This window comes from Cyrtonyx montezumae, unplaced genomic scaffold, assembly GCF_038088225.1.
Source record: "Cyrtonyx montezumae isolate F1298 unplaced genomic scaffold, pur_monq_1.0 scaffold_25, whole genome shotgun sequence".
In the NCBI taxonomy this organism is placed as follows: domain Eukaryota; kingdom Metazoa; phylum Chordata; class Aves; order Galliformes; family Odontophoridae; genus Cyrtonyx; species Cyrtonyx montezumae.
The window spans coordinates 15,756,970-15,784,934 of record NW_027071992.1 but is presented as its reverse complement, the minus strand read 5'-3'; the positions used below and the strand labels follow the sequence as shown (position 1 = coordinate 15,784,934).

Genomic DNA, 27,965 nt, shown 5'->3' with positions numbered 1-27,965 from the left:
CAGAAACAGGGGAACTGAAGCCAGCTGATGAGTGGATTTGCATTGTATTGTCTGAGTATGTGAGTGTGCTGAAACGGGCTGTGGACTGTGAGCGACCTTTGAGAACGCCTGTCTGAGAAACGACCTTCCCCTACCCTGCTGGTGGTCCCAGCATGCTGTAGTGGAGCCTATCTTGATGCAAATTGGGCAGTGAGGGAAAGATTGCTTACACCCACGTGGAAGCTGATGACTGAGAAAGGAGAATGAGGGAGGCTGGTGAAATAGAGCATTGCTTTGTGCTCCTTCCACCTCCTGGGTTCCTGTCCTTTCACTCCCCTGCCCTAGCCAGTCTGTCTGCTCTGTTCAGACAACCAATAACGACTATATCCTGATCTGGAAGGGACCTAAAAGGATCATTGAGTCCAGCTCCTGGTCCCCTCTTTTCTGTTTTAGAGTCACGCACCTTTTGGGAGTTTGATACCGAGAAATCCAACATAGTAACTTGACACACCAATGCAATATGTCAGGCAGGTATTCCCTTTATTACAGCGCTGGGTGCGTGGGGGATCTCTCCACCAAACATGCACGCCAAAGAGAAGAACAGCTACACATTTAAAGGCATAGCACATTAATATTCATTACATTCCTAAGATGGACAGAAATTCCAAAGTGAGTGACATCTCCGGTGGTAAATTTCCAGATATTAAAGGGATTACATTATGTCGCCAGCAAATCTGCCTCCTTATTTGCACAGACTCCCCCACTGAGTTGCAAACAGCAATTCCACTTATATTCTCTGGACCCTCCATTGTAAACAACCACCCTACCCCCATTGTGTTGTCCTGATCTTCATGGGACCACCCTTGTATTGAATTGCAAACAGCAGCTCTCTTCAGCAGTACCTGCAATTTTATGGTCCCTGAGTTTCTTCCTAAAGTTTCCTGTTTGCTCACACTATGATGTCTAGTTTAGATTCAATCCAATTCAATTCCTTGATGCAATAGAGTCATAGAATCATAGACTCATAGAATGGCTTGTGTTGGAAAGGTCCACAAGGACTATCTAGTTCCACTGGATTGTCACCTACTAGGTCATGTTGCCCAAAAGTCAGTGCAATGTGGCCTTGAATACCACCAGGGATGGGACACCCACAACTTCTCTGGGCAACCTATTCCAGTGCCTCACTAACCTCATGATAAAGAATTTCTTCCTAATATCTAACTTTTATCTCCCCTCTTTTCTTTTAAAATATTCCCCTTATTCTATCACTGGGTATACACAATCTAAGAACCTCGTCTCCCTCCTTTATACTGGAGCGTGACACACCTGAATTATCAAGTCTGGGAGATGACCTAATGGTTAGATACCATTTTTCCTATAGATACTTGACTGGTATTTACTTGTTGAAGTAGCCAGCCACTGTTTTGAGGGCCTTTCTGCAGACTCTACCTAGTTTACCATGCACTTGAGGAACCAGAAGTCCTGAATAACATTCACAGACAACATTGAAGTGATCCTCAGGACTTTTGACTGCTCCTTCTGAGACTTCAGGAGAGACTTGGCTTCCTGAAAGCTCTGGGACACAGGACTCCTACAGAGGTGACATGGATCTGTGCACCAAGCTTTGTCCTGTGAGTTCTGTTGTGCAGCAGTCTTGGGCAGTGTGAGGTGTGAGTGGGGAGTTTATGGCCCACACTGAGGAAGAAGTGGAGAGATCCTCACCAGAGCCTGAGATCCCAGGTGGGCCCTGGTAGGAAGAGGAACAGTGTAGCTGCTGAGGAGTGCTGTTAGCAAGGAACACTTTGGGGTGAAAATCTCATGCTGATGACGGGGATTGTTCTGTTGTGTGCCATTGCCTGGATGCACCAGGGAAACAAAGCAGCAAGAGGCAGCACTAATGACACTAATGGGAGGTACTCTCTCAAAAGAGGAAGGCTTATTCATCGCAAGCAATATGTTCATGTGGCTGTTTCCTTCCTGTGGTTGCAGTTCTTGCAATCTCACAGATGCCAGTGCACAGAGGCAGCAAGCGGGACTGAAACCTGATCTGCACTCAGGATCCCCCTGGATGCTGGCATGGCCCTGCAGTTCCTGGCTCTGACCTTTCTCCTGGTCCTTGTTCCTCTGCTGGAAGCACAGGGCCAGGAAGAACCTGATCCCCCAGTCCAAGGAGCACCCCGAGAAACAGGTAAGAATTTGACACTATTCTATTCACAAATGAACATATTTATGCTCTTTCTCTAAAAAGAGAATAGAAAAAGAGTTCTCTAGAAAAAGAACTCTTTTCTTTGCTGTGCATCTTTACCAGTTGTAGCATGCATCACAGAGGGTGGAGGTGATGTGCATGCCAGGGAGGTGAATTTGGGGTTGGGGAGCAGTGAGGCATCATGTGCTGGGAAAGCCTCATTGAGTGGTGGGATGTAACATACTTCCATGTAAGAGGCAATGTCCCTGGGAGCAAGAGGTGGACAGTTTTCGTAACCTTGCATTAATGTGGTTGTTCAGCCATGTGTCCCTTCATCATGGCTGTTGAGCAGGTGATACAAAACTTCTGGGACAACTCCTCTGCCCCTCTGGGACAAGGAGTTCTCTATTCTGGGCAGTGTGAAGACTCCTCACCCCTATAGGACTGGTGGAGTAGTGCCCAGCAAGGCAATGGGCAGTTCTAGCTGGGATCAGGTCCAAAACAGCAGGCAGGAGACTGTAGAGCAGGTATGATTATCCTGGCTAACTTGTGGCAGGAAAATTTGTCACCTTCTCGGTCCCTTGAGTCTCTGGAGGGACCATTTCTGAGTACTGACACCATGCTATTGCTCTCTGTGCCACCTTGTTGTTTCATGCCTCAACTAAACCCATTCCCAACCTCTGTCAGAAACGTGCCAAAGGCCCCTATGGGACCCAGCACTCCATCTAGCACCAGACCTGGATGAGTACAAGAAAAATGAAGACGTGATGCTGAGCTGCCCTGAGGGTTTACAGCCATCTTACACCCACATCAGATGTTCAAGAGAAGTGCAGACCATCAGCCGTGGGAAACCTGTATACAGGGAAGTTTGGTTGGGAAGAGCCAGCAGCGGTTCCTGGGACCGCATTCGGTCCAGAGTGGAGTGTGTGGGTAAGGAAAGCTCTGTATGCTGGGAGAATGGGAGGTGTGGCTGCACTCTCTGGAACACTGCTCCTCTTGGGATCGTTTGGGGGAGAAAGAAGAAGTACAGGGCCCTTATTCCCCATATTCCTGGGGCTGTGATGCAGAAAGGCTCTTCTGTTTTTGATCTAGAGCTCATTCCCTCACCATCGTTTGCCTAGGAAAAAGAACCTGTCTACAGATGTCTGTGAACAGCAGGAGAAGTCATAGAGCAGATACTGCTTGAAAGGAGAGATGCTGTCTGACACTGACAAATTTGGGTTATGAGTGAGTGGGGAAAACTGCCTTGGATAGTGGTAGTCACAGTTCATTCCTATCCAACTTCACCTGCTTCTCCATCCAGAGATCTGGCATGAGTAGTTTCATCATTTGTCTTCTCCTCTCTTAAACTGGGCTGGAAGTAGGGCTGCATGACTGCAGCACACTTGCAAAGGTGGAGGGGAAGGAAAGGAAATGACCCTATTGTAATGCTTCCTTCACAGAAGTGCTAGAAGTTGTCCCTGGGACCCTGGAGGTTTCCAGCACCAGCATCAAACTGAACTGGACCTGCAGTTTCCCTGATGCCTGCCAGCATATGCAGGCCATGTGCCGGCTGGCAGGGCCTTCCTCTCCTCCCTGTGAGGCTGAGGAGGTCACCGGAATGGAGTTCCTAGATGGCCAGATGGGAACATTCACATGTCCTCCCTTGCAGCCCTTCACCGAGTACATTGTCACAATCTCAGTGCCACCCAGCACGATCTTGTTTTCATGGGTGATCAGGACAAAAGAAACAGGTAGGTGCCCATGGGATAGTGTAGGAGGGAAGGGACATTCCTGGGCTGGTTCACCAGTGGAGAGGTAGATGTGTCCTTTGCACAGCAGTTCATTCTGAGCATCCTCTCCCTGCTGCGGTGGTCCTGGCACTGGGGCTGCATGCAGCTTGTATGGCTCTGCAGAAAGAGCTGTGCAGAGTCCTAGAGCAGAGCTCTTTCCTTCCTACCCCTCTCCCTCCTCACCACACTACTGCTGCTCCTTATTATTATTATTGTGAAATACACACTCCTTTTGTGGCACAAATCATCCTGGGTTTGCTGTGCAGCCTCTCCCTGAGCAGTAGCTGAGTGCGTCCTGCAGAGGGCTCAGCCTCGCTCTGGTAGTCCCATCTGTGACCCCATCTTCCTGTGCTTCCAGTACCACAGAAGCCGGAGCAGCTGCAGCTGGATGCCAGCACTGGGACTCTCAGGTGGAAGGCGCTGCCCTCCTGCCGAGGGGAGATCATTGGGTACCAGGTACCATGGGCCCACACCCAGCCCCTCCCTTCTTGTAAGCTCTGTGCAGGCAAGCATGCAGACATAGGAAGCCCTGAAGACCAGCAGTCACTCATCTAGTTCAGCTGCATTTCTGGCTGTGATGAATTTGGGCATTTCTGACTTCCTCTCAGTGTTCTTCAGTGTCAAATATTGTATTCTGTGGGGTGCCTTACAGGCTTTCCTGTGCCTCTTGCATTCTTATTTTTGGTTCCTGCCATGAGAAAGCCTGTGGTTTGCCGTGGTAGAAGCAGGGCTGAGGGAGGAGAGCGCTGCACCCAGCTTGTAGCCACCTCAATTTATGATGTGATTCACATATCACTGAGGATGCTTTGCAAATCCATCCAGCTCAGAGAGCTTAGAGAGCAAAGGCACAGTCTAAGCACCTCCATTTTCTGCAGCTGCTCTGGTGGTATCTAGAATGTTGGCTCCAAATGCACTCCTGCCCTTCACTGCTCAGCTACGATGCTTTGCTCTCTCTCTCTCTCTCTCTCTCTCTCTCTCACACACACACACACACACACACACACACACACACACACGGAGCTGAGGCTCCAGCTGGTCCTCTCTGGGCACTTTCCATCTCTGGGACAGGAACAGGGAAATGAAGAGCACAGCACTGTGCTGCTGTCTGGCTGTGGGGTAGGCAGATTCCTACAGGCAGGTGGGTACCACTGCCCTCCAGCTCCATGTTCTGTTCCCAGCTGAACATCATGTCAAGGCCCTTGCAGGACAGCAGCTTCCTGCAGATTGAGCGGCTGAGGCTGAGCAGCCAGACCACAGAGCACCTGCTGCCTGCATACAGCCCCGGCACCACATATGCAGTGGCCATGCGGGGCCTCACAGCTGTGGGTCCTGGAGCTGCATCGCTGTGGGAGTTTCACAGCAACGGCTCAGGTGAGGGTCTCTGCACACAGCTCCTGCTCCTGTCCCTCCTTGCTCATCTGCTGATGCTTGTCCTGGGGGTCTTCTGCAGAAACCCCAGGGCTTTCTGAAGGGTGCTCCCGCCTCGTGCTCGATATCTCTCCATCTCAGGGGACAGCTGTGCTTCCCCTGCATCCCATCTCCCGGCCCTCTGAGGCAGTGAGGTGAGCACAGCCTTGGCTGCTCTGCTCTTGCAGCCCTTAGCAGAACTGCTCCCCTTAAGCTGCCTCTGTCCAACTCTCTCCATTCTCGTCTCTATTACCACCCCCATGCCTTTCACTTTCTCCATCCCTATATCCATCTCATAGCCCTTTTTCCATCTCCAACCTGGTCCCCATCCTTATCACTGATCCACATTACTATTCTCATCTCCACCCCTATTCCACATCCCCATTGCCATCCTCACCCCTCACCTGTCTGTTATCATCGCTGTCCTTGTTCCTATCCTCGTCCCTATTCCCAAGCTCATCCCCATGTCACACTCATCCTGTTCCCTATGTCTCCCAGTCCCCACCCCCCTCCTCCATCCCCATCCCCATCTCACAGCCCTGCCTTGCAGTGAGCACCAGCTGCTCGTGGCTGTGACACACAACAGCACAGTGCTGGAAGACACCTGCTCGGGGGAGCTGCAGCCCTCCAATGGCAGCCACCCGCCTGACCCCTACGTGGCCGCCGTGCTCAACCTCAGCGCACCCACGGACTTCATGCTGGGTGACGGGACCCAAGGGCGGGGCTTCCACAACGCTCCTCTGCGCCCGGGATGGGACTACACCGCCCTTCTGCGCCGTGTGCGGCGCTCACCGCAGGTACCCGTGCTGGGGGCTCTTGTGGACGGGGCAGGGCAGCGACCCCCTTTGGTGTCCTCAGCCATGGTCTGGGGCCTTTGGTGGCCCTGGGTGGCCGTGGTGGCGATGGTGTGGGACTGCTCTGAGCTCCTCCTCCTTCAACAGGCGGAGACATTCACCTGTGTGTGCTACAGCTTCTCCATGGGTAAGTGGTTCCTCTGCCCCACACCTGTGCCCGAGGCTCTCTCTGTATCCCCTGTTTTCCTATCCCAAATGCTTGCAAGGAGAGAAGCAACTTATTTCCTATAATGATCTTTCATCCCACGAGTATTCTGGTCCTGCAGTCACCTCTACACACTTGCACACATCTATTTCCATGGTCAGGGTCTGTGCAGATGCATGACCCAGGCTGTGGCACTCACCCCTGGCTGTGTGTTAGTTGCAGGACAGTCACCACACCCCTGGCCAGGGATTGTGATTGGGGTGGTTGTGCTGTTGGTGCTGGTCCTCCTGTTTGCAGGCATCGTGTGGTTTGTGCAATCCAGGTGAGTAGGATGGGGACTGTGCTTCAGCATGGCAGCCTTCACTCACAACCTGCCCTTCTCTCAGGTCTGCCCCTTGTCTTTGCAGGAGAAGAAAGGCTGTGTCCATCAAAGCTAAGGATGATAATTAAAAAGATAGAGAAAAGGTGATCCTGACCCTCAGGAGAATCATACGATCATCCTCTTGGACATGACCCTCTGTGCCCCAGACTGTCTGGAAAGCCACTCTCCCAGCTCCTGCCTGTTGATCTTGGGACAGTAACATCAGTGATGCAGAGAAGATGGTGTGGTTGTACCTGGATCAGTCCTGGCTCTCCTGTGACCATCACCAGACTTAAGTGTCCCATCCATTTCAACATAGCAGGGGGAAAGCAAGAAGCCAAGGAGGGTCATAAACTTTTCCTTGCCAGCTTTCATTTACATGTATTGTAAGTTCTGAGACTTTTCAATGGGATTTTCTACAGTTCTTTTTTTTTTAGACTTTGTTTTTGCTTTCTTGAAAGTGAGAACTGTACACAGGAATTCCCAGCTTCTGCCTCAGGAGGGCTCAGGCTGGAGGACTGTCTGTGCTCCTGCAATGTCCTGTGTTTCTTACTCAGTTTCTCCCGCTGTGCTGAAATCCACCCAAGCCCAGTGCTCTGCTTGAGCTTGATGTAACTGCATTGCCCATGCCAACCTGCCTGCCCTGTCCTGAAAACCAATAAATGCAGTTTGGAAGTGGTTCTCTGCCATGCTACAGCTCCTGCCTGGTCCCCTCATTGCCCACGGGGAGCAATGAGCTGTGCTTCCTGTGGTGTGCTGATTGAACTGTGCCTTGTTGTGATGATGCCAGCACGCATCTTGGGCACGAATGTGTCCTGTGCCCATGCTGTGGGTAGAGTTGAGGGGCCTGTACTCCTTTGTAGCCCCCATGTCAGATCAAACCCGGAAGAAAAGTGAAGATCAGAGCTCACCACTACTGAAGACCTCACTGAGCCTTTATTGATGATACACAGAATAGAGCCATGGGATGATTCCTGACAGATTTTCTCAGTGGTGCAGCAGCCTCTCCTAGACTGTAATGTGCAAAGACAATGTTCAAAGTATGGATGTCCAACTTGGATTGCCATGGTGGGGCAGGAAGGTTTGTAAGGGAGCCTCACTGGTGCTGCCAGGGCTGTGGCACCTGGACTAGCATGTAGCAGCTTTCTGCTGCTGTGTGGTGTGGGAAGGATTAGGTCAACCCTGTGGGGCTGTGGATTATCCTCCCCTGGCTCTTCTTGGACACAAGCTTGCTGCTTGGACTGATCGCCTGTGTTCCAACCCTGGAGGAGATCTCATGGTGGTTTGGTGCTCCTGACTGAGCATAACTGGGGCACTGGTGCAGCTACCTCACTTTCGCTGAGGATGTCTGAAGGGTAGCCTGGATGGGACAGCTAGTTCTCTGCATTCTTTGCATGGACACATCAAGGCCTGGTGCTTATGCTCTGCTCAGCGTACTCAGGCTGTGCCACCAGGTAAAGTCTTGCCAAAACTCTGAGCAAAGGGTCAGGTTCATATTTCAAATTCTGTTCACAATTTGGAGACAGTCCAGCCTGTGTTCTTTAGTTGCAGGTGGCCCTTCGGGTGGCTTGTGGGAGAATAAAGCATTGATGAGTTGATGGTTGGACTAAATGATTTCACTGGTCTTTCCAACCATAACGATTTTGTGATCTTGGGGCTGTGCACATCTTCTCTGGTTTCCATTGTTTCCTCAAGAAAGCTGAAGTCCTGCCAGAGATGGGCTGTGACCGTGCCTCTACTTGAAATTGCCGTAGGTTTCAAATGAATTCAAATAACTGAGGGCTAGTTTGTAGCAGAGCCCATATTGCTCCTGTGGACAGAAGGATTCACATGAGCACCTGATGCCATAGTGCCTTCTGTAGAAGGCCAGTGTGGTTGCCAACATCTCCCAGACAAAGTCAGGGCGGGTATGTCCCCATCTCTCAGTCACAGTTTGCTTCCCCTGGTGAGGATGTGTACTCCAGTGGCTGAGAGTTGGGCTATACCAATACTGTGGCTGTCTGGTCTTGACAGGAGTGCCTAATGCCCATGGCCCACTGTCTGATACTCACTCCCAGACAGGAGCGGTAATATAGCCGCCAGGCCTAGAGCTGGTGGTGAGGTGGATGCATGGCAGGCACCTGGGCACCCATCAGTCCTTCACCAGTGCTCCAGTAATTGCTCCAGTTCCCAGATGAGTGTGAATTCAACACCTACCACATCTTTAATCAGCTGCCACCGTTGCCTCTTCAGCATCCTCACAGCCTGGGATACATCAACCATCCCCTCACATTGGATCTGCTCGCACAGGAAGCTGGCTGCACAGAAGATCCCACTCCGGCTGGCACCATCCCTGTGGAGCACAGCGTGACTTGGTGGTGCTGATCCCTGGAGGTGTCCCACCAAACACACAGATGGTCCTGAACCAAGCCAGCCTCCACAAGGATGCCTTTCTCCCTGAACACAGCTGAACATGTCCACCCTGAGTTGAGACTGGAGCTGGGATCTAAGTTCACTGATGTAACTCAGAGTGAGCCATCTCTGTGCCGTAGCTGCTCCTCTGAAAGACACATTGCTTACCTGCAAGTGACAAGGATGTGTCCATCCTGGCTCTGCCGCTGGTGTGTCTCCACCTTCCCCAGCAGGTTGATGATGGTGGCAGGGTGGGGGGGAAGATGGTGCTGCATGGGCCAGTCCTCCAGCTGCCAGATGTGGACTTTCATTGCAGACTTTTTGGGCTATCAAGGAGGAAAGAATCTTAGGCAGACAAGTAATGCACTGGCTTCATGAAGAGAAGTGAGAGAAAATATAGATCTGGTCCAGATACTTATAATAGCTGACCCCATCCATAAACACCATTGAGATGCACAGAATATTCACTGCTGGCGTTCTCCAGGCTGAAAAGGTATACACCCATATCTGTGCTCTGCCTTGTACCCCTGCATGCAGCCTCACCCTCCCATGGGGAAAGGCCCTGCTCTGACCACTATCATTCAAGGACCCCATCAGGTCCGTGTGACTGCTACAGTCTCCAGTATTTCCAGCTGTGACTTTGGCCCAAGAGCAAAGCCTGCTGAGGCTCTCAGCTCTGTCAAAGGCTGTTCTCAAAGGACCTTGTCATCCCTGTGCCAAAAGCTCACCTGCTGCCTATTGGTGAGAGAAAGCATCCAGACTGTGAAACCAGCTCCAGGCTCCTCAGAGATCCACTGGATGTGGAAATGGCCATAGATGGCTTTGCCCTGGGTGGGCCAGACCTCTACGTACGTCTGGGGGGGGGGGAAACAAATACATGGTGTTAACACAGCAGATCAGTGCCTTGCATGGGCACATGTGGCCCAAACCCCTGCCCACCAACCACTGTGTGCACATGGGTACTCTGCCTGCTCTGTGCTTGAGGCTGACGCGCAGGACAGCACCCCTACAGCAATGGGGACTTGGCTACTGTAAACAAAACCCAAGGAATGCTCTTGCTCCTGTGGATTCGCCTCCCCACTGCGATGCCAGGGACTGGGACTGTCCTGACGATGCAGTGGAGCCCAGAAGCTTGCAGCTGCCCCCCCCCCCCCCCCCCCCCCCCCCCCCCCCCGCCGTGGCAAGCAGGTCCCTAACGAATAGCTGCGCAGGGCAAAGGCAGAAAGCAGGCTGTCAGGAGAAGGGCAGGCAGCTGACCTTGTCCAGCTCCTGGAGCTGGTTCAGCACAACCACAGAGGTGCAGCTGTAATCCCAGACCAGGGCCCAGAAATCCACCAGCGTGCTGGAAAACGGCAGCTGTGTGACGATCAGCCTGTCCTCCTTGCTGTACGTCTGCAAAACAGAGAGGTCGGGAGGAGGAAATTAAAAGGTCACGCAACGCACAGACATAGCCATGCCTTTGAGAGCCACACGGGGCCACACCAGCAACCTCCATGCGGATGAGAGCTGGGCAGAGCCCGGGGAGCTGCAGGGTACCCAGCCCTGCTCTGAGCAGACAAAAGGCAGCGGCCGTGCAGCAGCCCGCTGAGCTGCGCGCTGGCAGAGCTTCGGCTGAGCACGGGGGCCATCTCCTGGCAGCAGGGTCCCAGGCACTGGGAAGGCGTCCTAGCTAAGGCTGGGGTGCCTGGCACTGCGAGGCACAGCCCAGCTCTGCACTGGGGGCTCGTGAAACCTCTGCCGCTCCCAGCAGCCCCGAGCTCCGCTTGGCTGCAGCCTTACGCTGACAAACACGGCGTTGATATAGCTCGGCGAGCTGTCGGCGTTCAGCGAGGACGCCAGGATGGGCCGGAACGAGTCCGCTGCAGAGGCAAAGACAGAGGGGGAAGGGTTAAGCCATCTTCTGTCGGCACAGAGGGGAGTGTGGGGAAGGCACTGAAGCAGCTGTGAACCCCACTGCTGATCGCTCCCTGGTGCCTGATCTGGGCTTCCCCGCGGTGACACAGCAAGGGTTATAGTTAGGGTGAGAGTTAGGGTTGAGGTTAGGGTTAAGTTTGGGGTTAGGGTTAGGGCTGGGGATAGGTTAGGTTTAGCTATGGAAGCCCAGAAGGAGGTGTGGATGGGGTGCAGCTCACACGGAAAGAATGCTTTGCCTATGTTAAGTAACAGTCTCAATTTGCACCAGGAGAGCTTTAAATGGGATATTAGGAAGAATTTATTCGTGGAGAGAGTGGTCAAGAATTGGAACAGGCTGACCAGGGAAGTGGTGGGGTTCCCATCCCTAGGGGTGTTTAAGTGGTGCTAGGATGTGGCACTCAGGGACATGGTTTAGTGGTGGGGCTTGATAGGTCAGGTTGATGGTTGGGCTTGGTGGTCTTGAAGACCTTTTCCAACCTGTACAATTCTATGATACTATGCATCACCAACCAGAAACTGACATTTGGTCCCTTGGGTAGAGTGCTTGGTCCCATGCTTCTGGCACAGTGTTGGGAAGGGAAGCAGCAGTGCTGGGGACAGCATCGCTGCTCTCAGGAGCTGTCTCATGGAAAAAAGGGCTGCCTAGCCCTGCAGTACCTGGCAGGATCCCTGGCTTGCGGTTCTTGGGCTGGTTGCTGGGTTTCTCTGCTTCTCTGCATGGCAGGAGCTGGAACAACTCAGAAAACTTCTGCACTGCCTGTAGGGGATGATTCGTCTGAACAAGCTCTTCCTGTCAGCTCCGTTTCCATCTCCAGGTAAACCACACTCCCCCCCACCTCTCACCCACAGCTAGGTAAGAGCTGTGGCTGGAGGCATCAGACCTGCTGCACCAGGTCCTGGTGGTACCTTGAACTCCTTCTCCAGGACATTGTTCTGGCTCTTGGTCTCAGATCCTTGGAGACAGCTGATGTGAGTGGCAACCCTCTCCACTGGCACCCCTGTGCAGCCACAGAGCAAGCCTTCTAGCAGCACTTCATACAAAAAGGCATACTGCTCCTGCATGGAGATGAGAGTCAGTGCACCACCTGGAGCAGCTGCATGGGCAGCACTGGGACTCCAGACTACTGTCCCACAGTCTGCATCACACTAACATTGATCTGCATCAGGAATGTGCCAGCTCCACCCTTCACCTCCATGCCAGACACCCCTGGGGCAGGCAGCCCTGCTCTGAGGCAGCCAGCAACTGCAGTCACCCAGACAAGACCATCTTCCTATGATTCAGTGTTCCCTCTCAAACCAGACCCCTGCTCTCAGGAAAGAAGCCCAGAAAACTGGTGAACCTTCTGTGAACAGCTGGACAGTCCTGCCCAAACTACATCTTCTGTAGGGTCACAGCCCTGAGGTAACCATGGGAACAGAGTCCCTTGTTCAGGACATATCTGCCCAGATGATACCATGTGGGCAAACATCCTGAAAGCCTGAACCACACACATGCTCCTTGCCTACAAGAGCAAGGACCTGCTCTTCCATGCTAGGACTATTGGTGCATATGCATACTGGTGCCACTTCAGAGAGTTTCAGAGGGTCCCTAGGTTTGGACACCACAATGATAACAAGATCCTGCAGTCTCTATCAGCTGGCAGCTCCAGTCCTGCTGGTTGGATCATGCACATCACAGCTGATACGGCTTGGCACACCACAGGTGGGAGGTAGATCTGCAGTCCCACAGCATTTGGGCAGTGAGTGACTCCCCTCACCTTAGTCTGCACCATACAGACCCGCTGCTCCCGCAGCTTCTGCACACAGTGAAACACATCCACCTTCCCCTCGGCCTTCGCCATCTTCAGGAGGAAGTCCAGGGCAATGAAGGTGCCTGTCCGCCCAATCCCTGCACTGAGGACACAGAATAGGGGTTGGTACTGCCCTGGCCAGTCTTGGCCCAGCACCTGAGCACTCCCATCCCAGTACCTGCAGTGCACCAGCACGGGACCAGTGGGTGATTCAGACACATTCTTGTTCACCATTTCCACCAGGTACAGCAGCTGGGCAGGGTTCCTGGGCACTCTATGGTCTGGCCACTGCAGGTAGTGAAACTGCTCCACTGCTCTTGGGAGAGCACAGCCTGCCTGCAAGGAGGGAGATGTGTCTGGAGCAGGAACCAGCCTGAGAAGTTGCATGAAGCACTCACCAACAAGTAGAGAAAAGGCATGGCAGTGATGCACCAGCACCTGGCCTTCCTGCAGCACCACCAATACAATGGCTGCTCCATTGCAGCTTGATCAGACAGCAAAGGGCACCACGAGGACATAGAGCAAATTCACCAAGCCTCAGAACTTGCTTTATTCTCTGCCTCCCCATGCTGAGAACTGTGAGCTCAGAGCAGAAAATGCAGCCTGTGTCTCAGGGGAAGGAAATAAATATCATGGTGTTGAGTCTCTCCGTAGTCACCAGAAAGCCATAGCTTCCACAGATAAGCTATTTCCTAAGGCTGATACTGCACTGATGTGAATGTAGCCACGTTGGTTATAGGCCATCCAGTATCCACTTGGCTTGAGCTAATGAACTGTAGTGTCCCACCATCAGGTGCTCTTGGAGTCTTACCTTTCAGGTGGACTTTGTTCTAGGCAAGACAAGAGCATGCTTAACATCTGTAGCTGTACCCATTTTCCTCTCCTTGCAACTCTTCCAGTTTATGCTTATTATCCAGTGTACAACTTCAGTAGAAGTACCCATCCTGAGAAATGTCTCCAGGTAAGCCATCTTAAACCATAACCTCTCTGTACAAGTTCAAGACACCAGGGTTCTTCCATGTGGATCTTCTGCAGGTTGACCCAGATGGCAGGTACCTGTCTTATCACCCTGAAAAGCGTGGATGTGGGGAGGTCCTTAAGAATGCAGGATCTGCCCAGGTGCATCAGTCCAGACTCAGTCAGGGTGACCACTGGAGCTGACTGCTTGTCTTTGCCTTGCACAGAAACCAGGGCTCATACTCTGGAATATCTCTCAGTGACAGCAATGCTTACACCAGGTAGGGCTAAATGCCAGCTGCTAACCCCAGAAGAGCCCTGCAACTCCATCATAGCAGTGTGGCAACCTTACCTTCTGCAGGCAGAAGACACGTGTAATAAGGCCTGTGGTGGTCCTGGTGTTGTTGAGTGTTACAGTGAAGTCCCCGTAGACTTGCTGCTGCTCTGGCCAGTACTGCTCGCACTTGATCTGTCAGTGGCAGCATCAACAAGTTCATTAGGGAATTGTTGTAAGCCAGCAGCAATGTGGAGCTGCTCTCTGTCCTCATAGAGGGTTGAGCTGAGCAAAGCAAAGCAAGAAAGACTGGGCACCGGGAAACCAAGAGCTGAGTGAGTACAGACTGGGATTTCTCTACCTTGCTCTGCTCCACCAAGCCCGTCAGCATCACAATAACTGAGGTCTTCTCCTGCCAGACCATCTGCCAGAAATCCACCACTGTTCCTGGTAAGGGGCCTTGGGAAGGAAGAAGAAAGCACTGTGCCAGAGCCCAGACCATGGAGGTGCCCATGGGCTCCTTGGGGCAGCCCCACATTTCCCACTTCTCAGGACTAATGTGACAAAGCCTGGGTATAACAGCACATGGCCAGAGGTACTGGATAGCCTGGCTTTGGCACACATTTTAGAAAGAGGGACCAGCAAGGGGGAGGGTGGATGAGACGGAGTGCACCAGGGGTTCTGACAAGCAGTGACACTGGGCAGTGGTCACTGCACCAAAGCCAGAAGTGAGATGCTGTCCACTCACCCAAAAGTGACTACCTGCCCCACCCATGTCCCCAGGATGATCATAGAATGGCAGAATCATGAGGTTGGAAAAGACCTCTAAGACCATCTAGTCCAACCCCAGCCCACCCCCCATTCCCACTAGCAACGTCCCTCAGTGCCACATCCACATGTTTCTTGGGCACCTTCAGAGAAGGTGACTCCACCCCGTCCCTGAACAGCCTGTGCCAGCACCTTACCACTATTTCTGAGAAAAAATTTTTCCTAATATCCAACCTGAGCTCCCACATTTATAGTGCTGTTTACCCAAAATAATTCAGCAGCTTTGCAATAAGCCTGAGAATCCCCTCTGCTTGCTGCACAGAGCAGACCAACCCATTCCAAGGGGACCCCAAAGGACTCAGGGCAGAATCTGGCAGCTCCTGAGCATATGAGGACCTGTGCCAGCTCTGGGCAGCTCCCAGGCCTGGAAGCACCCACCTTGAGCAGCAATGAAGAAGCGTGGGCTCCGGTAGCTCTGTGGGGGAGAGTTTTGAACAGTTTCAATCACCCTTGTTAAACATTTAACAAGGCCAGAAAGAGAGGATCCATCCTCCTCGCTACCTACATCCACATAGCTGGCATTGATGTAGTCACTCCCTGTGTCAGAGGACTGCAGCAACACACGGCAGTGATCATCTGGGAGAGAGGGGAGCTGGGAGTCATTGGGCTGTCCCTTTGGGGCAGCAGTGAAATGACAGTCTAAAGAAGGGGATGTCTTTTAGGAAAGCCCTGTTTGATCTCTCCTCAGCAGATTTCCAAGGGATAAGACCATTTGCACAATGGGCAAATGTCCACAGTGTATCAGGCACAGGGGAGCTTTGAGCAACAGGAGAGCTTTGCTTACATGGGATGATGTTCTTGTAGCGGTTCTTGCCCTCGTTAGACAGCTCCTTCCCAGCATTGCAGGAATGGCAAAGAGTGGAGGCCAGTTTCTGCACAGGAGGAAGAGGAGCTCTGCATTAGTCCAGGTTCTGGGTCAGGCTGAGGCTGAGTGCCTCACACATCCCAGGAGGAGCTGGGGCTGGCTGGCTGGATGGTGCAGCCGGATGGGAAAGAACAGCTAACACAGACCCGGTACTCGCCCAGACGCCCTGCCTCATGCCTGTCATCTGATTCATCCTCCATCTGCTCGGCCTCTATCTCTGCCCTTTGAAACCCCTTCAGAGCATCCAGCAGTTCCTCCACCAGGATCTGTGTGTTCAGCTTGCTGGCACCTATGGGGAACACCAGGACAGGACGTCAGCATTAGCTGATGGGACTGAGCTAGCGTTTCAGTGGTCAGAACCCTATCAAACCCACCTTTGTCCCTCCCCATGCATGCCTCCCTCTCTGGGAGGTGATTTCCCCCCCACATCACCCAGCTTTGACCCCTTTTGTTCTGTAAGTGCCAGGAGTACCCTGCTCATTCTTCTACAAAGCAGCCAGTGCAGGCTGCTCATACCGCACCTCTACAATGCTTTCGGAGGGGGATACTGCTGTTGATCTCAGAGGCTTTTGATCTGTTGCACTTGTGCCTGCAAGACAGCAAGTCAGCCCAAAGACCAGCAGGAGGTGGAGAGCAGAGGGGGATGCCCACGTGGAAACACATCCTGCTTTATTTCAGGCTCCACACCAGGCAGCCCCTGGACAGAACAAAGAGTAGAAGAGGAGAGGCACGTACTGACCTGAGGAGTATGGGGAGCAGGAAAATCCCCAGTGCCAGGACTACAGCAGCCAGCACAAGTGCCATCAGCACAGGCAGTCTGTGCAGCAGAGGAATCGGCTCCTGCCCTGCAACCAGCACAGCCCAGGATCAGACTCCACATAAGCCAAATCCAGCAGCAGGAGACCCAATGGCGGTGTGGAGAGAAAAGCAGCTTCCCTACTTTCCTGCTACAGGCTCTGTGCTGGGGAACAGTCACACTGCTGCAGGAGTAGTGATGCTGGGGGTGATGCACTTCAGTATAGGCATGTCTTCTTGCTTTTCTCCCAGCACAGACAGAGCTGGACAAGGTGTTAGTGTTTCTGGGGTTGCATGTGGACTGGAGCAGTGTTAGGATTGGGATGTGATGTGAAATGATGGCATGGGAGCTGCAGAGGGTTCAGCTGCCAACCATGCACATATGCCCAAGTGGCCAGAGGTCCCAAAGCCTGTGTACACACAGAGAGCCTGAGGATCCAGAGGACATCCAAGAAGATGCAGGTAGGATCTGGTTACAGCAGATAAATACTCCCCATATCTGGGAAACAGAAGTTTCCTCTGCTCCCACAAGAGCTCCTGGACTCCCCAGCTCCTCTCCTTGCAAGCATTTGGGATAGGAAAACAAGGGATACAGAGAGAGCCTCGGGCACAGGTGTGGGGCAGAGGAACCACTTACCCATGGAGAAGCTGTAGCACACACAGGCGAATGTCTCCGCCTGTTGAAGGAGGAGGAGCTCAGAGCAGTCCCACACCATCGCCACCACGGCCACCCAGGGCCACCAAAGGCCCCAGACCATGGCTGAGGACACCAAAGGGGGTCGCTGCCCTGCCCCGTCCACAAGAGCCCCCAGCACGGGTACCTGCGGTGAGCGCCGCACACGGCGCAGAAGGGCGGTGTAGTCCCATCCCGGGCGCAGAGGAGCGTTGTGGAAGCCCCGCCCTTGGGTCCCGTCACCCAGCATGAAGTCCGTGGGTGCGCTGAGGTTGAGCACGGCGGCCACGTAGGGGTCAGGCGGGTGGCTGCCATTGGAGGGCTGCAGCTCCCCCGAGCAGGTGTCTTCCAGCACTGTGCTGTTGTGTGTCACAGCCACGAGCAGCTGGTGCTCACTGCAAGGCAGGGCTGTGAGATGGGGATGGGGATGGGGATGGAGGAGGGGGTGGGGACTGGAGGTGGGGATGAGGATGGCAATTGAAGAGGGAATGGGGATGGTGTTAGGGATGAGGATGGGAATGGGCATGGAGACTGGGGTGGTGGCTGGGGACTGGGGATCTAGAAGGAGTTGAGGATGGTAATGAGAACAAGGATGGAGATAGGAATGGGGATAAGGATGGAGATGGGGAAGGGAATGAGCCTGGGGATGGAGGCAGGAGTGGATGGATGTAGGGATAGATGATGACAGTGTGGAAAGTGAAGGAGATGGGGATGGAAGAGTTGGACAGAGGTAGTGTAAAGAGGGCAGCACTGCTAAGGACTGCAAAAGCAGAGCAGCCAAGGCTGTGCTCACCTCACTGCCTCAGAGGGCCGGGAGATGGGGTGCAGAGGAAGCACGGCTGTCCCCTGAGATGGAGAGATATCGAGCACGAGGCGGGAGCACCCTTCAGAAAGCCCTGGGGTCTCTGCAGAAGACCCCCAGGACAAGCATCAGCAGGTGGGCAAGGAGGGACAGGAGCAGGAGCTGTGTGCAGAGACCCTCACCTGAGCCGTTGCTGTGAAACTCCCACAGCGATGCAGCTCCAGGACCCACAGCTGTGAGGCCCCGCATGGCCACTGCATATGTGGTGCCGGGGCTGTATGCAGGCAGCAGGTGCTCCGTGGTCTGGCTGCTCAGCCTCAGCCGCTCAATCTGCAGGAAGCTGCTGTCCTGAAAGGCCCTGACCGTGATGTTCAGCTGGGAACAGAACATGGAGCTGGAGGGCAGTGGTACCCACCTGCCTGTAGGAACCTGCCCACCTCATGGCCAGAAAGCAACCAGCATCCAGCATTGGGTGCAGTTCCCTCAGCACCTCTCCTACATCATCTCCCATCACCCACACTGCCTGAACCATATGAGTGCTGGGTGTCTTTCTGCCCTGGTACCTGGTACCCAACGATCTCCCCTAGGCAGGAGGGCAGCGCCTTCCACGTGATCATCCCCGTTCTGGCATCCAGCTGCAGCTGCTCTGGCTTCTGCGGCACTGGAAGCACAAGAAGATAGGGTCATGTGCGTGCTTGAGATTTGGTGTGAAGTGCAAAAGGTGCCATTGTATTGTACAAACATTAATTGAAGAGGTCAATAAGGTCTCCCTTCTGCCACCTTTTCTCAAGAATGAACACAAGTTGCATCAGCTACTCTTTGTATGTCTTGCTTTCTAGTGCCTTCTCCATCTTTGTTCCACACATGCTCAAGTACTTAATATCCTTTTGGTAGTGAGGACCTCAGACTAAACTCAGTATGGTGAGGTTTCACCAGTGCCATATAGAAGAGGAAGATTCCTTCCTTAGTCCTGCTGGCCACACTAATACTGTTGCAGGCCTAGTACTGGAGGGTACTGGAGAGTACTGGAGTACTTTGCAGACTTAATGAGGATGCACTCAGTCACCCCGTTCAGATCACTGATAAAATCATTAAAACGAACTGTCCTCAGAAGTGAACACTTCTGGTGACCAGCAACCATTTTCTACTCCATTCACATGACCCATTGAGCCCAACCAGTCAGTTCTTCCCCCAGTGAACAGTACACCCATCCACACCAGGAACAGTTTCTGAAGGAAGATGCTGCGGGAGATGTTGTCAAGCACTTCTCTAAAGCCCAAGTAAACAACAGCTACTGCTTTTCCTTCATCTACTAAGTGGGTTATTCTGTCCCAGAGATGATCTCATCTCCATAGAGGGGTTTCGTCTCGCCTCTACAGAAGGAGATCAGATCAGTCAGGCAGAACCTGCCCTTTATAAACCTGCACTGGCTGCTTCTGATTATCCCTTTTGTTTTGTGTGATGGCACTCAAGTTTATCTGCTCTGTGACATTCCCTGGTATCGAGGCCTGTCTGGCAAGGCTGGTAATTTTTTGGGTGCTCCTTTCTTCTCTTCTTGTGGACTGGAGTTATATTCACTGACCTCCAGACAACTGGGTTCTCCCCAGTTAGCCAGGACTTCTGCAAAATTATCAGCAGTGACTTATCTGGCACTTCTCCAACTCCTTCCCTTGGATGAATCCTCTCTGCCCCCATAGAATTATGAACATTTAAAACATGGAGAAATTGCTTGCAGTTAGCTCATTGGATTAAGTGTCTTCTTCTTGTTCCCTGACCCTGTTCTGCAACTCTGGAGAGTGGGTACCCTAACAACAATGGGCCTTGATAAGAAACGCTGAGGCAAAAAGGGTATAATGCACCTTGTCATTATTTTCATCTTTCTTCACTGTTTCCCCTCACAGCCAATGAAGTACAGGGATTCTCCTTAGTCCCTTTGTGCTGTTGATGCATTTATAATAGAGCTTTTTAATGTATTTTACAGCACTAGCCAAACTGAGTTTCAGTTGTACTTTGGCCCTTACTATATTCTTCCTGCCTAACTTGGCAACAGCTTTACAATCCTTGTGCACTGCCTGCCCCATCGTCCTGAATTCACGATCTCTCCTCTCCTTCCCAAGTTCCCAAAGGAGCTTTGTTCAGCCATGCTGCTCACCTCCTGCCCCAGCTTGACTTTGGGTGCATTGGGATTATCTGTTCCTGTCTTCAGGGATTTTGCTCTGGAAGAAGTCCAGGCTTCCTGGACTCCTTCACCTTTCAAAACCACTTCTCAGGGGACTCGGTCGACCAGGTCTCTAAAGAGCCCAAACTCTGCCCTCAGAAATCTGAAGTAGCAGTTCTGCTAACAGCTTTCCACTCTTCACCAAAGATTGAAATTTCTCTTGTTTGGAGACTGCTGTGCTCAGGACTCGCTCCAACCATCACTATTACTTGTAGGGGGACACTTACCTGTTTCATGTGTCTTGATGAACTGTAAGAACAGGGTTGTCCCGTCAGGAACTGAGATGGTGACAATGTACTCGGTGAAGGGCTGCAGAGGTGGGCAGGTGAACGTTCCCATCTGGCCATCTAGGAACTCCATTCCAGTGACCTCCTCAGCCTCACAGGGAGGAGAGGAAGGCCCTGCCAGCCGGCACGTGGCCTGCATATGCTGGCAGACATCAGGGGAACTGCAGGTCCAGTTCAGTTTGATGCTGGTGCTGGAAACCTCCAGGGTCCCAGGAACAACCTGGAAGACCTCTGTGAAGGAAGCATTGCAGGAGAATCACTTCCCCTCCACTCTTGTAATGGTGCTACAGTCACACAATACTGCTCCCAACCCAGCTGGAAGAAGGGGTAGCCAGGGACCGGTCTCCCCCCAGGGCATTCAGCATGTTTCTGGCAGAGGTGGAAGAGGGGACTGGGGCTGCAGGGATAGGATGGATGAGGCTGTGCCATCGTTCACCAGGGGGGTGCGCTTAGATATAGACCCCAGGGTAATGTAAGGGATGCTGGCAGGCATCAGGATGATGCTCCTGCACTTAGTTTTGAGGTGGAAAACTCAGAGAGAGGGGTGAAGGCGGAATGTTGGAGCACAGGGCTGCAGAGGATGCAGCTCCTGCCCCACTTACCAAGGCACTGCACAGTCCCCACAATGGGGTTCCAAGCACCGATGCTGTTCCTCCCCTGCCATGTGTTTCTAGATACAGATCCAGCATGATCTGAAGGCCCAATTCCCCCTGCACATCTGATATGGGTGTAGGATGGCTGAAAGCCCTGAGGGCAGCTTAGCATCACTTCTTCATTCTTCCTGTACACTTCCAGGTCTGGTACCAGACGGAGTCTTGCATCCCACCGGGGCCTTTGGCATGTTTCTGGCAGAGGTGAAAGGGGTTTTGGTTAGGGTGGCAGGTGGTGAGGTGGAGCAGTGAGCTGTCCATGGGCACAATAGCCCAGAAATTGGAGGAAGCGGGGACACATCCCTCCAGTGCTTCCAGTGACAGCCACGTCCACCAGCAAGTGATGAGGGCAGAGCCATACTGCTCCTCAGGCTCCTGGCACTGTCTCCCTGCCCAGCTCCTCCAGAGGGAGAGGCAACATCCATGTGTGCTTATGAAACAGGGCCAGCAGGAATGCAGGAGACCTCCACTGTGCCCTTCCTTCCCTCACTCATGCAGGTCCTCAGTCACCCACACATCCCACGTGCTCTGCTGCGGGCTGCTGGATCCCAGACACAGAGGGGTTGGAGACACCTCAGCCAAGACCAAAGATGGAAGCCTTGCCTCTTTCTCTAGAGGCACAACTGACCCCACACAGCCGCTCTGCTCTCACAGCCAGGGACACAGTGAAATATCTATTGCCCCCGAGAACAAGACACAGCCTCTACCTCTCCTAAGCAGACACCTCTCTTCCTTCTTTTGAACTTCCATCCCTATACTCCCTGAGTGCCTACGATGCTCCAGACCTTCCAGGGCTCCAACACATCCCTTTTGCACCCTCTTTGCACAGAGGATGGTCACGGCCTGCAGCTGCCTCCCTCCTTACCCTGACATGCAGGCAGCAGGCAGGAATGCAGCTTGCTAGTTGCAGGAGTATGAGCTATGGCAGTAAGAATGGCACCTCCCTCCCTGCCAACTTCCCTGCAACCACCCCACAGGTAACTCAGCCCTGTTCCTGGAGAAGGGCATCACCATTCCCTCTGACACATTCCCACAGGCTCCCACCCACATACCCAGTGCTCTCTGCATCCCTCACTCATTTATCCCTTCCGTCTCCCACACTACAGCTCCTGTGATTGCAGGAGATCCAAGAACCCTCCAATACACAGGAAAACAGGAGTTTGCAGAGCTGTACATGCCAGGGTGGCATCTGCAGGCACAGCAAGAACCAGAACACTTCCACCAACCCCTCAAAGCTGTCCCCACACTTTGCCTTGCGCCATATGCCTGCTGGGCAATGCTGTGAGTGGCAGTTGGGTATGAAAGCAAAGAGGGGATGGGGAGAGATGCTACAGCCTCACTTACTGGAACATGATACAGGCTACAGCCTCACTTACTGGAACATGATACAGTCTTTTCAATGCGGATCCAGGCTCCTGTGCTGTTCCTCCCCCACCAGACATCTCGATAGTCAGGATTCCCAAATCTCAGTCCTAGAAATTCCTTCGAACATTTGACGCTGCTGAAGGAGGGCTTGAGGCGTTCAGGGCATTTCAGCAGCAGTTCCTCATTCACTCCATAACTGTTTCTGTCTGGTTCAAACTGGAGTTTGACACCCCACCGTGGCTTGGTACACTCCCCTGAAGGGACGAAGTGTGACAGTCCATCTCAGGAATGGGCACAAGGAGGAGAAATGATGCTCAGCCATGACTGACTATACGTTGTCAGATTTGAGGTGGGATACTCAGAGAGGGATAAGGACGGAATGTTGGAGCACAGGGCTGCAGAGGATGCAGCTCCTGCCCCCCCCCCCACTTACCAAGGCACTGCACAGTTCCCACAATGGGTTTCCAAACACCAATGCTGTTCCTCCCCTGCCACGTGTTTCTAGATACAGATCCAGCATGATCTGAAGGCCCAATTCCCCCTGCACATCTGATGTGGGTGTAGGATGGCTGAAAGCCCTGAGGGCAGCTTAGCATCACTTCTTCATTCTTCCTGTACACTTCCAGGTCTGGTACCAGACGGAGTCCTGGGCCCCACCAGGGCCTTTGGCATGTTTCTGGCAGAGGTGAAAGAGGTTTTGGTTAGAGTGGCAGGTGGTGAGGTGGGACAGAGTGTGGTGGGTGTCAGCCACCACCTGCAGCCCTCTGGGCACTGAGGGGATATGGAAAGCAACACGTCCATCTGCCACGATATGACCCCTGGAATACTTCTCGGGAATGGGTTCACCTTCTACATCCCAGTGACCACTCATTCACAAACTGTCCCACTCCACCCTTGTCCCCTCCATCCCCTTAACCCTCCTCACAGCCCGCAGATGGGATTTTCCCAGGACTGTGTCCTCCATCCACTCCTTGGACGTGACCCCCACAGTACAGGGTGCAGGACCTGGCATCTCATGCTGCATGTTGCCCTGCAGTGCGTGCTGCTTCCACTTACCCACACACGATACAGCTGTCTCAATGCGGATCCAGGCTCCTGTGCTGTTCCTCCCCCACCAGACATCTCGATAGTCAGGATTCCCAAATCTCAGTCCTAGAAATTCCTTCGAACATTTGATGCTGCTGAAGAAGGGCTTGAGGCGTTCAGGGCATTTCAGCAGCAGTTCCTCATTCACTCCATAACTGTTTCTGTCTGGTTCAAACTGGAGGGTGACATCCCACCATGGCTTGATGCACACCCCTGTTGGGACGAAGTGTGACAGTCCATCTCAGAAATGGGCACAAAGAGGAGAAATGATGCTCAGCTATGACTGACTGTGTTGTCAGCAATGGACACCACGAGGAGATGTGGGGTACCAGAGGCAGGAGAGGAGAATGGCACAGATGGAAGGTGCTCAGAAAGCAGAGCTGAGGGCAGGACCCACCATCCTTGCAGCTCTGCGTGGCCTGCAGTGCAGGAATGCACAGGCAATGGATGCAGGGACAGCGACAGACCCTTCAGGGTCCAGTGCTGTGGGCTCGCATCCCACCCCAGCTGGAGGCTGCTCCCTGCCCAGGCCATCTCCCAGCAGAGCTGGAGGCAGCACACAGCTGTGGTTGGCTGCTCAGGGCGCCTGCTCAGGAGAAGGGCTGCAGAAGGGGACAGCTGCTGCTGCCTGACTTACCCCCACATGCCAGGCCAGTTCTCAGGGTCTGCCATGCTCCCTGCATGTCTTTCACCTCCCAGGCATATCCCCAGCCTGGATGGAGTACACATCTGATCACAGCCAGGGGAGGATTGTCCCATGTGTGGCAGCTCAGTGTCACCTCTTCACTGTTCTCATACAATCCCTTCTCTGGAGCAAAGAGGAGACGTGAGTCCCACGCAGGCTTTGGGCATCGTTCTGCACAGAGAAGCGGACAGAGTGTCAGTGGGATGGAAAGGGTCCCACTCTGATGTCTGTGGCACACGTGTCACTATGCAGCTCCTGCGGTCTCTGCTTGCTGGAGAGCAAGAAGAATATGCAGAGGTAGAGGGAGCAGAGACAGGTACTGTGATAGGAGTGCAGGGATGCTGCAATGCTGTGCAGGGATGGGGTCAGGAAGGCCAAAGCCCACCTGGAGGTGGACATGGCAAGGGGCACAAAGAAGGATAAGAATGGCTTTGATAGCTACATCAGTTGGAAAAGGAAAGACCAGGAGTGTGTTACCCTCTGGTGAACAACACAGGTCTGACCCCTAAGGTACAGGACACAGGATTGGTGGGATGGGAACCATCCTGCTATGGTGTCTGTTGTACACTTTTGTCCCTGTGCATCTCCTCTAGTCTCTGCATTCTTCAGTTACTCCACATACCCCAGTGCCAACAGTCCATAACAGCCATATCAGATGGGACAGCAGAAAATCCCTGCCAAATAGCTGGGATAAAATTGCACCAGATTGGCAAATCAAGCAGCCATTCTTTCAGGCACAGGAGATCTTCTTATGAAGGCAATCCCAGTGTTTCAGTTTGCATTTTAGGGCCCAAGGTCCTGTTTACTTATCAGTGGGGATCCCCTGTGTGTACAGTCACAGAAGGAATGTGAGCAGCTGTTGCCTGGAAATAAACCAGCAGTGCCTGGCATTGAGCAAGAAGCAGTTTGGGGAAGTGATACCATCCACCCAGCTCAGCTGTGAGCTTGGCAGTGCAGGTCCCTCTGTCATGACCAGCTTCATTCTGCCCTCCCCAGTGCTGGTCTTCTGCTCAACTCCTCCTCTAACCTGTTGTATGCTTTGGGGAGCCTGCAGGAACATGAGGGGCACAGGTGAGTCTCAGCAGATCAAGTTCCCACATCATCAGGATGAAGCTCATAGAGAGCCAGGAGAAAAACACACAACTCCCAGCCTGACAGCATCCTGTGAGCAGAGAAACCACCTTGGGAGGCTGTTTTTCTCACCCACTCTGTGCAGACAGCCGCCTACAGGCTCTGCACTGAGGACAGGAAGGAGCCTGGGTGATGTTTCAGCATGGAAAATATGGTTCAGGTGTGATAAAGAGGCTCCTCTCAGCGTGAGACATGTGCTGCCTGAGGAACGGTTGGTCTGTGTGCCTTGTATTGGCAGATGTGCAGTGCAGACTATAGCAACCCCTGGAGTCTATGCTCCCCGCAGGATTTACTTGAGTCCCTGTTTGAAAGCTGGGTACCCCTTACACACACCCACTGTAGTAGCAACAGCACTGCTGCTACAGCTCTTAACGCCATAACGCCAAGCTATGCGGGAAAACATCCCCTACAGGCTTGCCCAACTCCCTTCTGAGCATGGTTTAAGGGGCTGAGACCTTGGTGCAGGTGTTGAATAAAACCCTCCAAAAGCAGAGCAGGAGGACAGTAAGGGGACAACAGAACAAAGGGACAGAGCAGCTCGGTGCACACAATGCACCACACGCCCTGACCACATCCTCCACTGGCAGATGCTTGTGGTGCAAGCAGTGCTGACACTGTGCAGGTGGGGCTGCCTCACCCCAGCACTGGGTTGTGGCTTATGTCATCTTGTTTCCTCCATGCTACCCAATAACACTGTGCCCTAGGGTTGTTTCCCACTCTTTCATTGTACCCTCCAGGGTAAGGGGTATGCGCAGGGACCCCTGATTCCTTTGTTCCCTATCTCTTCCCAGTGGCTCTGCCCCACTGCTGCTGGCCACCCCACATGAGATGGCACCAGCACGGCCTAATGCTGACCATCCCACTGCTCCTGATCCTGTGCAATGTGAGGATCCCAATCCCAGGGGAACCGGGGCACTGCTATGGGTGTGGATGTGCAGATGCTGAGGATGCAGGCAGGGCTGCTGTGTGCAGCTGCGAGGAGCTCATGTCTTGGTTCCTCTTTTTCACGAACACAGAGGTGCAAACTCAGCAAACACCATCCTCACCACAGGCAGCTTCCAGATCAGACAGGTGACGTAGATATGCAGAGCATGCCGTACAGTCACTAGCCACCATGTCCCCACTGTGTCCCACAGCTTGTCCTGGGCTACATGTGCCTTTGTGCATCATGGAAATGAGCTGGAGGACCACATATGGGCATGGTTACACCATCTGGCCCATCAAGATGGTTTCAGTGCAGGGTTTGGGCACTGCAGGCAGGGGGACATTCCCTGCCACAGGCTTTGCCCCTGGTGTTGCAGTGACAGTGTGCTGTGCTCTGCTCCCTGCAAGCATAGGGCACTCCTCTATTGCACTTCATCTGTACCACACAGAAAGCTGGGACGACACAGTGCTCATTTAAAGTTTTTTGTCATGCAGCAGTGGCAAGGTCAGTATAGAGACAGACTCCCAGAGAGACAGATGTAGAAGGCAGAGTGATGGTCCTGGGCTGCTCTGGATGTGTCCCCTACCTCTTGGGAGCTTTGACAGCTCCTGACCTGCAGAGATGACTTGAAGGGCTCTGCTGAGATTAAATATCAGCCCTACCTACATCTTAGCTTTGCTAATGGATGTTGGAAATAACAAAATAAGTCTGATCTACTTTTAGAAAGCAAGCCTTGTGTGGTGTTCTTCAGTCTGTCCGTCCCACACCCCCATGCAAGCCTGCAGAGCTGGAGATGGGCACCATGACTCTGGCTCGTGGATCTGCAAAGCCCCTTCACCCAGGTCACCCTGAAGGGTCCCAAGTTCACAGCTTGGGCACCCCTTAGCCGGTACTAAGAACAGTGTTTAGGAAATGTCACCATGCACCAGGGCATGGCACAGGAGAGAACATCCATCTGTTTCCATAGAGACAGCAGCACACAGCTCAACCCCAGTGCATCCCGATTGATGCCCATATGTCTCAGATCCTGCTGTGGATACTACCTCTGGCCCTACTGCATGATGACCGTGGTAAAATTACACAGCAAACACACAGCAAGCAAGCAGCAAAATCTCTTGCCAGGAGAGAGCGACTACCCCTTACCTGAGTACCAGGAATATCCTCCATTGTCAGGGTCATGCTGCTCTGGCTCCAGCGCTGCCAGCAGAGATGTGAGGAGCAGCAGAAGGGCCCATTGCGGGGCCATGCTCCCTCCTCCCTGCAGGCAGCACCTCTCAGTGCGCCCGCCTGATTGCACGATGTGCATGCACTGGAAGGAAATAGTAGGGCAGAGCGGTTCCTTGTGGTGCAAGGGGCTTCCTCATTGCAGAAGGAACCTCTGCCAGTGCCAGCACTGCTTTCTGGGCAGGCTCTGTGCTCCTTTGGCAACCTCACTGCTCCCTGAGAACAGATTTTAGGTTCTGTGGTGGGAGCAGCTGCTGTCACAGAACCTGGGTTCCCAGTGTGAGCAGAGCGGGTTCCTGGGTGCCACTCCAGCAGTGAAGCCATGTGGAGATGCATCGGGACAGCCCTCCCCTTGTCAGTGTCTGGTAGCTTGGGACAAACTGAATAAAATGGACACAGGAG

The 27,965-nt window shown here is 53.1% G+C and overlaps 2 protein-coding genes across 2 annotated transcripts; one reads left to right on the top strand and one right to left on the bottom strand.

Annotated features, from left to right (window-relative positions):
• The first annotated feature begins 2,000 nt into the window (after nt 1–2,000).
• On the top strand, nt 2,001–7,441 carry LOC136050880 (uncharacterized). The gene is made up of 10 exons (XM_065740054.1): nt 2,001–2,167; nt 2,852–3,094; nt 3,607–3,897; nt 4,295–4,392; nt 5,115–5,307; nt 5,387–5,498; nt 5,894–6,140; nt 6,285–6,324; nt 6,559–6,664; nt 6,750–7,441. The coding sequence occupies exons 1-10, from the start codon at nt 2,056–2,058 to the stop codon at nt 6,790–6,792; spliced, it is 1,485 nt and encodes a 494-aa protein (XP_065596126.1). The 5' UTR covers nt 2,001–2,055; the 3' UTR covers nt 6,793–7,441.
• A 176-nt stretch (nt 7,442–7,617) lies between these two features.
• Nucleotides 7,618–27,585, bottom strand: LOC136050930 (receptor-type tyrosine-protein phosphatase kappa-like). Its single transcript, XM_065740138.1, has 29 exons — nt 27,483–27,585; nt 23,569–23,811; nt 23,131–23,283; nt 22,524–22,766; nt 21,100–21,342; nt 20,438–20,728; nt 18,556–18,653; nt 18,175–18,367; nt 17,984–18,095; nt 17,339–17,585; nt 17,155–17,194; nt 16,462–16,567; nt 16,244–16,311; nt 15,869–16,011; nt 15,642–15,729; nt 15,363–15,433; nt 15,236–15,272; nt 14,391–14,488; nt 14,108–14,224; nt 12,977–13,134; nt 12,766–12,901; nt 11,915–12,064; nt 11,666–11,765; nt 10,874–10,953; nt 10,352–10,486; nt 9,823–9,948; nt 9,263–9,420; nt 8,900–9,035; nt 7,618–8,513 (listed from the first exon to the last, which is right to left on the bottom strand). The coding sequence occupies exons 1-29, from the start codon at nt 27,583–27,585 to the stop codon at nt 8,439–8,441; spliced, it is 3,948 nt and encodes a 1,315-aa protein (XP_065596210.1). The 3' UTR covers nt 7,618–8,438.
• Nucleotides 27,586–27,965: the final 380 nt, after the last annotated feature.

What these genes read in the sequence shown, in the direction of transcription:
- LOC136050880 (XM_065740054.1), top strand. Translation starts at nt 2,056, where the DNA reads ATGGCCCTGCAGTTCCTGGCTCTGACCTTTCTCCTGGTCCTTGTTCCT. An exon ending in GTTTCACAGCAACGGCTCAG is followed by an intron (nt 5,308 to 5,386) that starts GTGAGGGTCTCT and finishes GGTCTTCTGCAG; the next exon opens with AAACCCCAGGGCTTTCTGAA. An exon ending in GTGTGCGGCGCTCACCGCAG is followed by an intron (nt 6,141 to 6,284) that starts GTACCCGTGCTG and finishes CTCCTTCAACAG; the next exon opens with GCGGAGACATTCACCTGTGT.
- LOC136050930 (XM_065740138.1), bottom strand. Translation starts at nt 27,585, where the DNA reads ATGGCCCCGCAATGGGCCCTTCTGCTGCTCCTCACATCTCTGCTGGCA. An exon ending in CCTCCGAAAGCATTGTAGAG is followed by an intron (nt 16,012 to 16,243) that starts GTGCGGTATGAG and finishes TGTTCCCCATAG; the next exon opens with GTGCCAGCAAGCTGAACACA. An exon ending in TCAACGCCGTGTTTGTCAGC is followed by an intron (nt 10,487 to 10,873) that starts GTAAGGCTGCAG and finishes TCTGTTTTGCAG; the next exon opens with ACGTACAGCAAGGAGGACAG.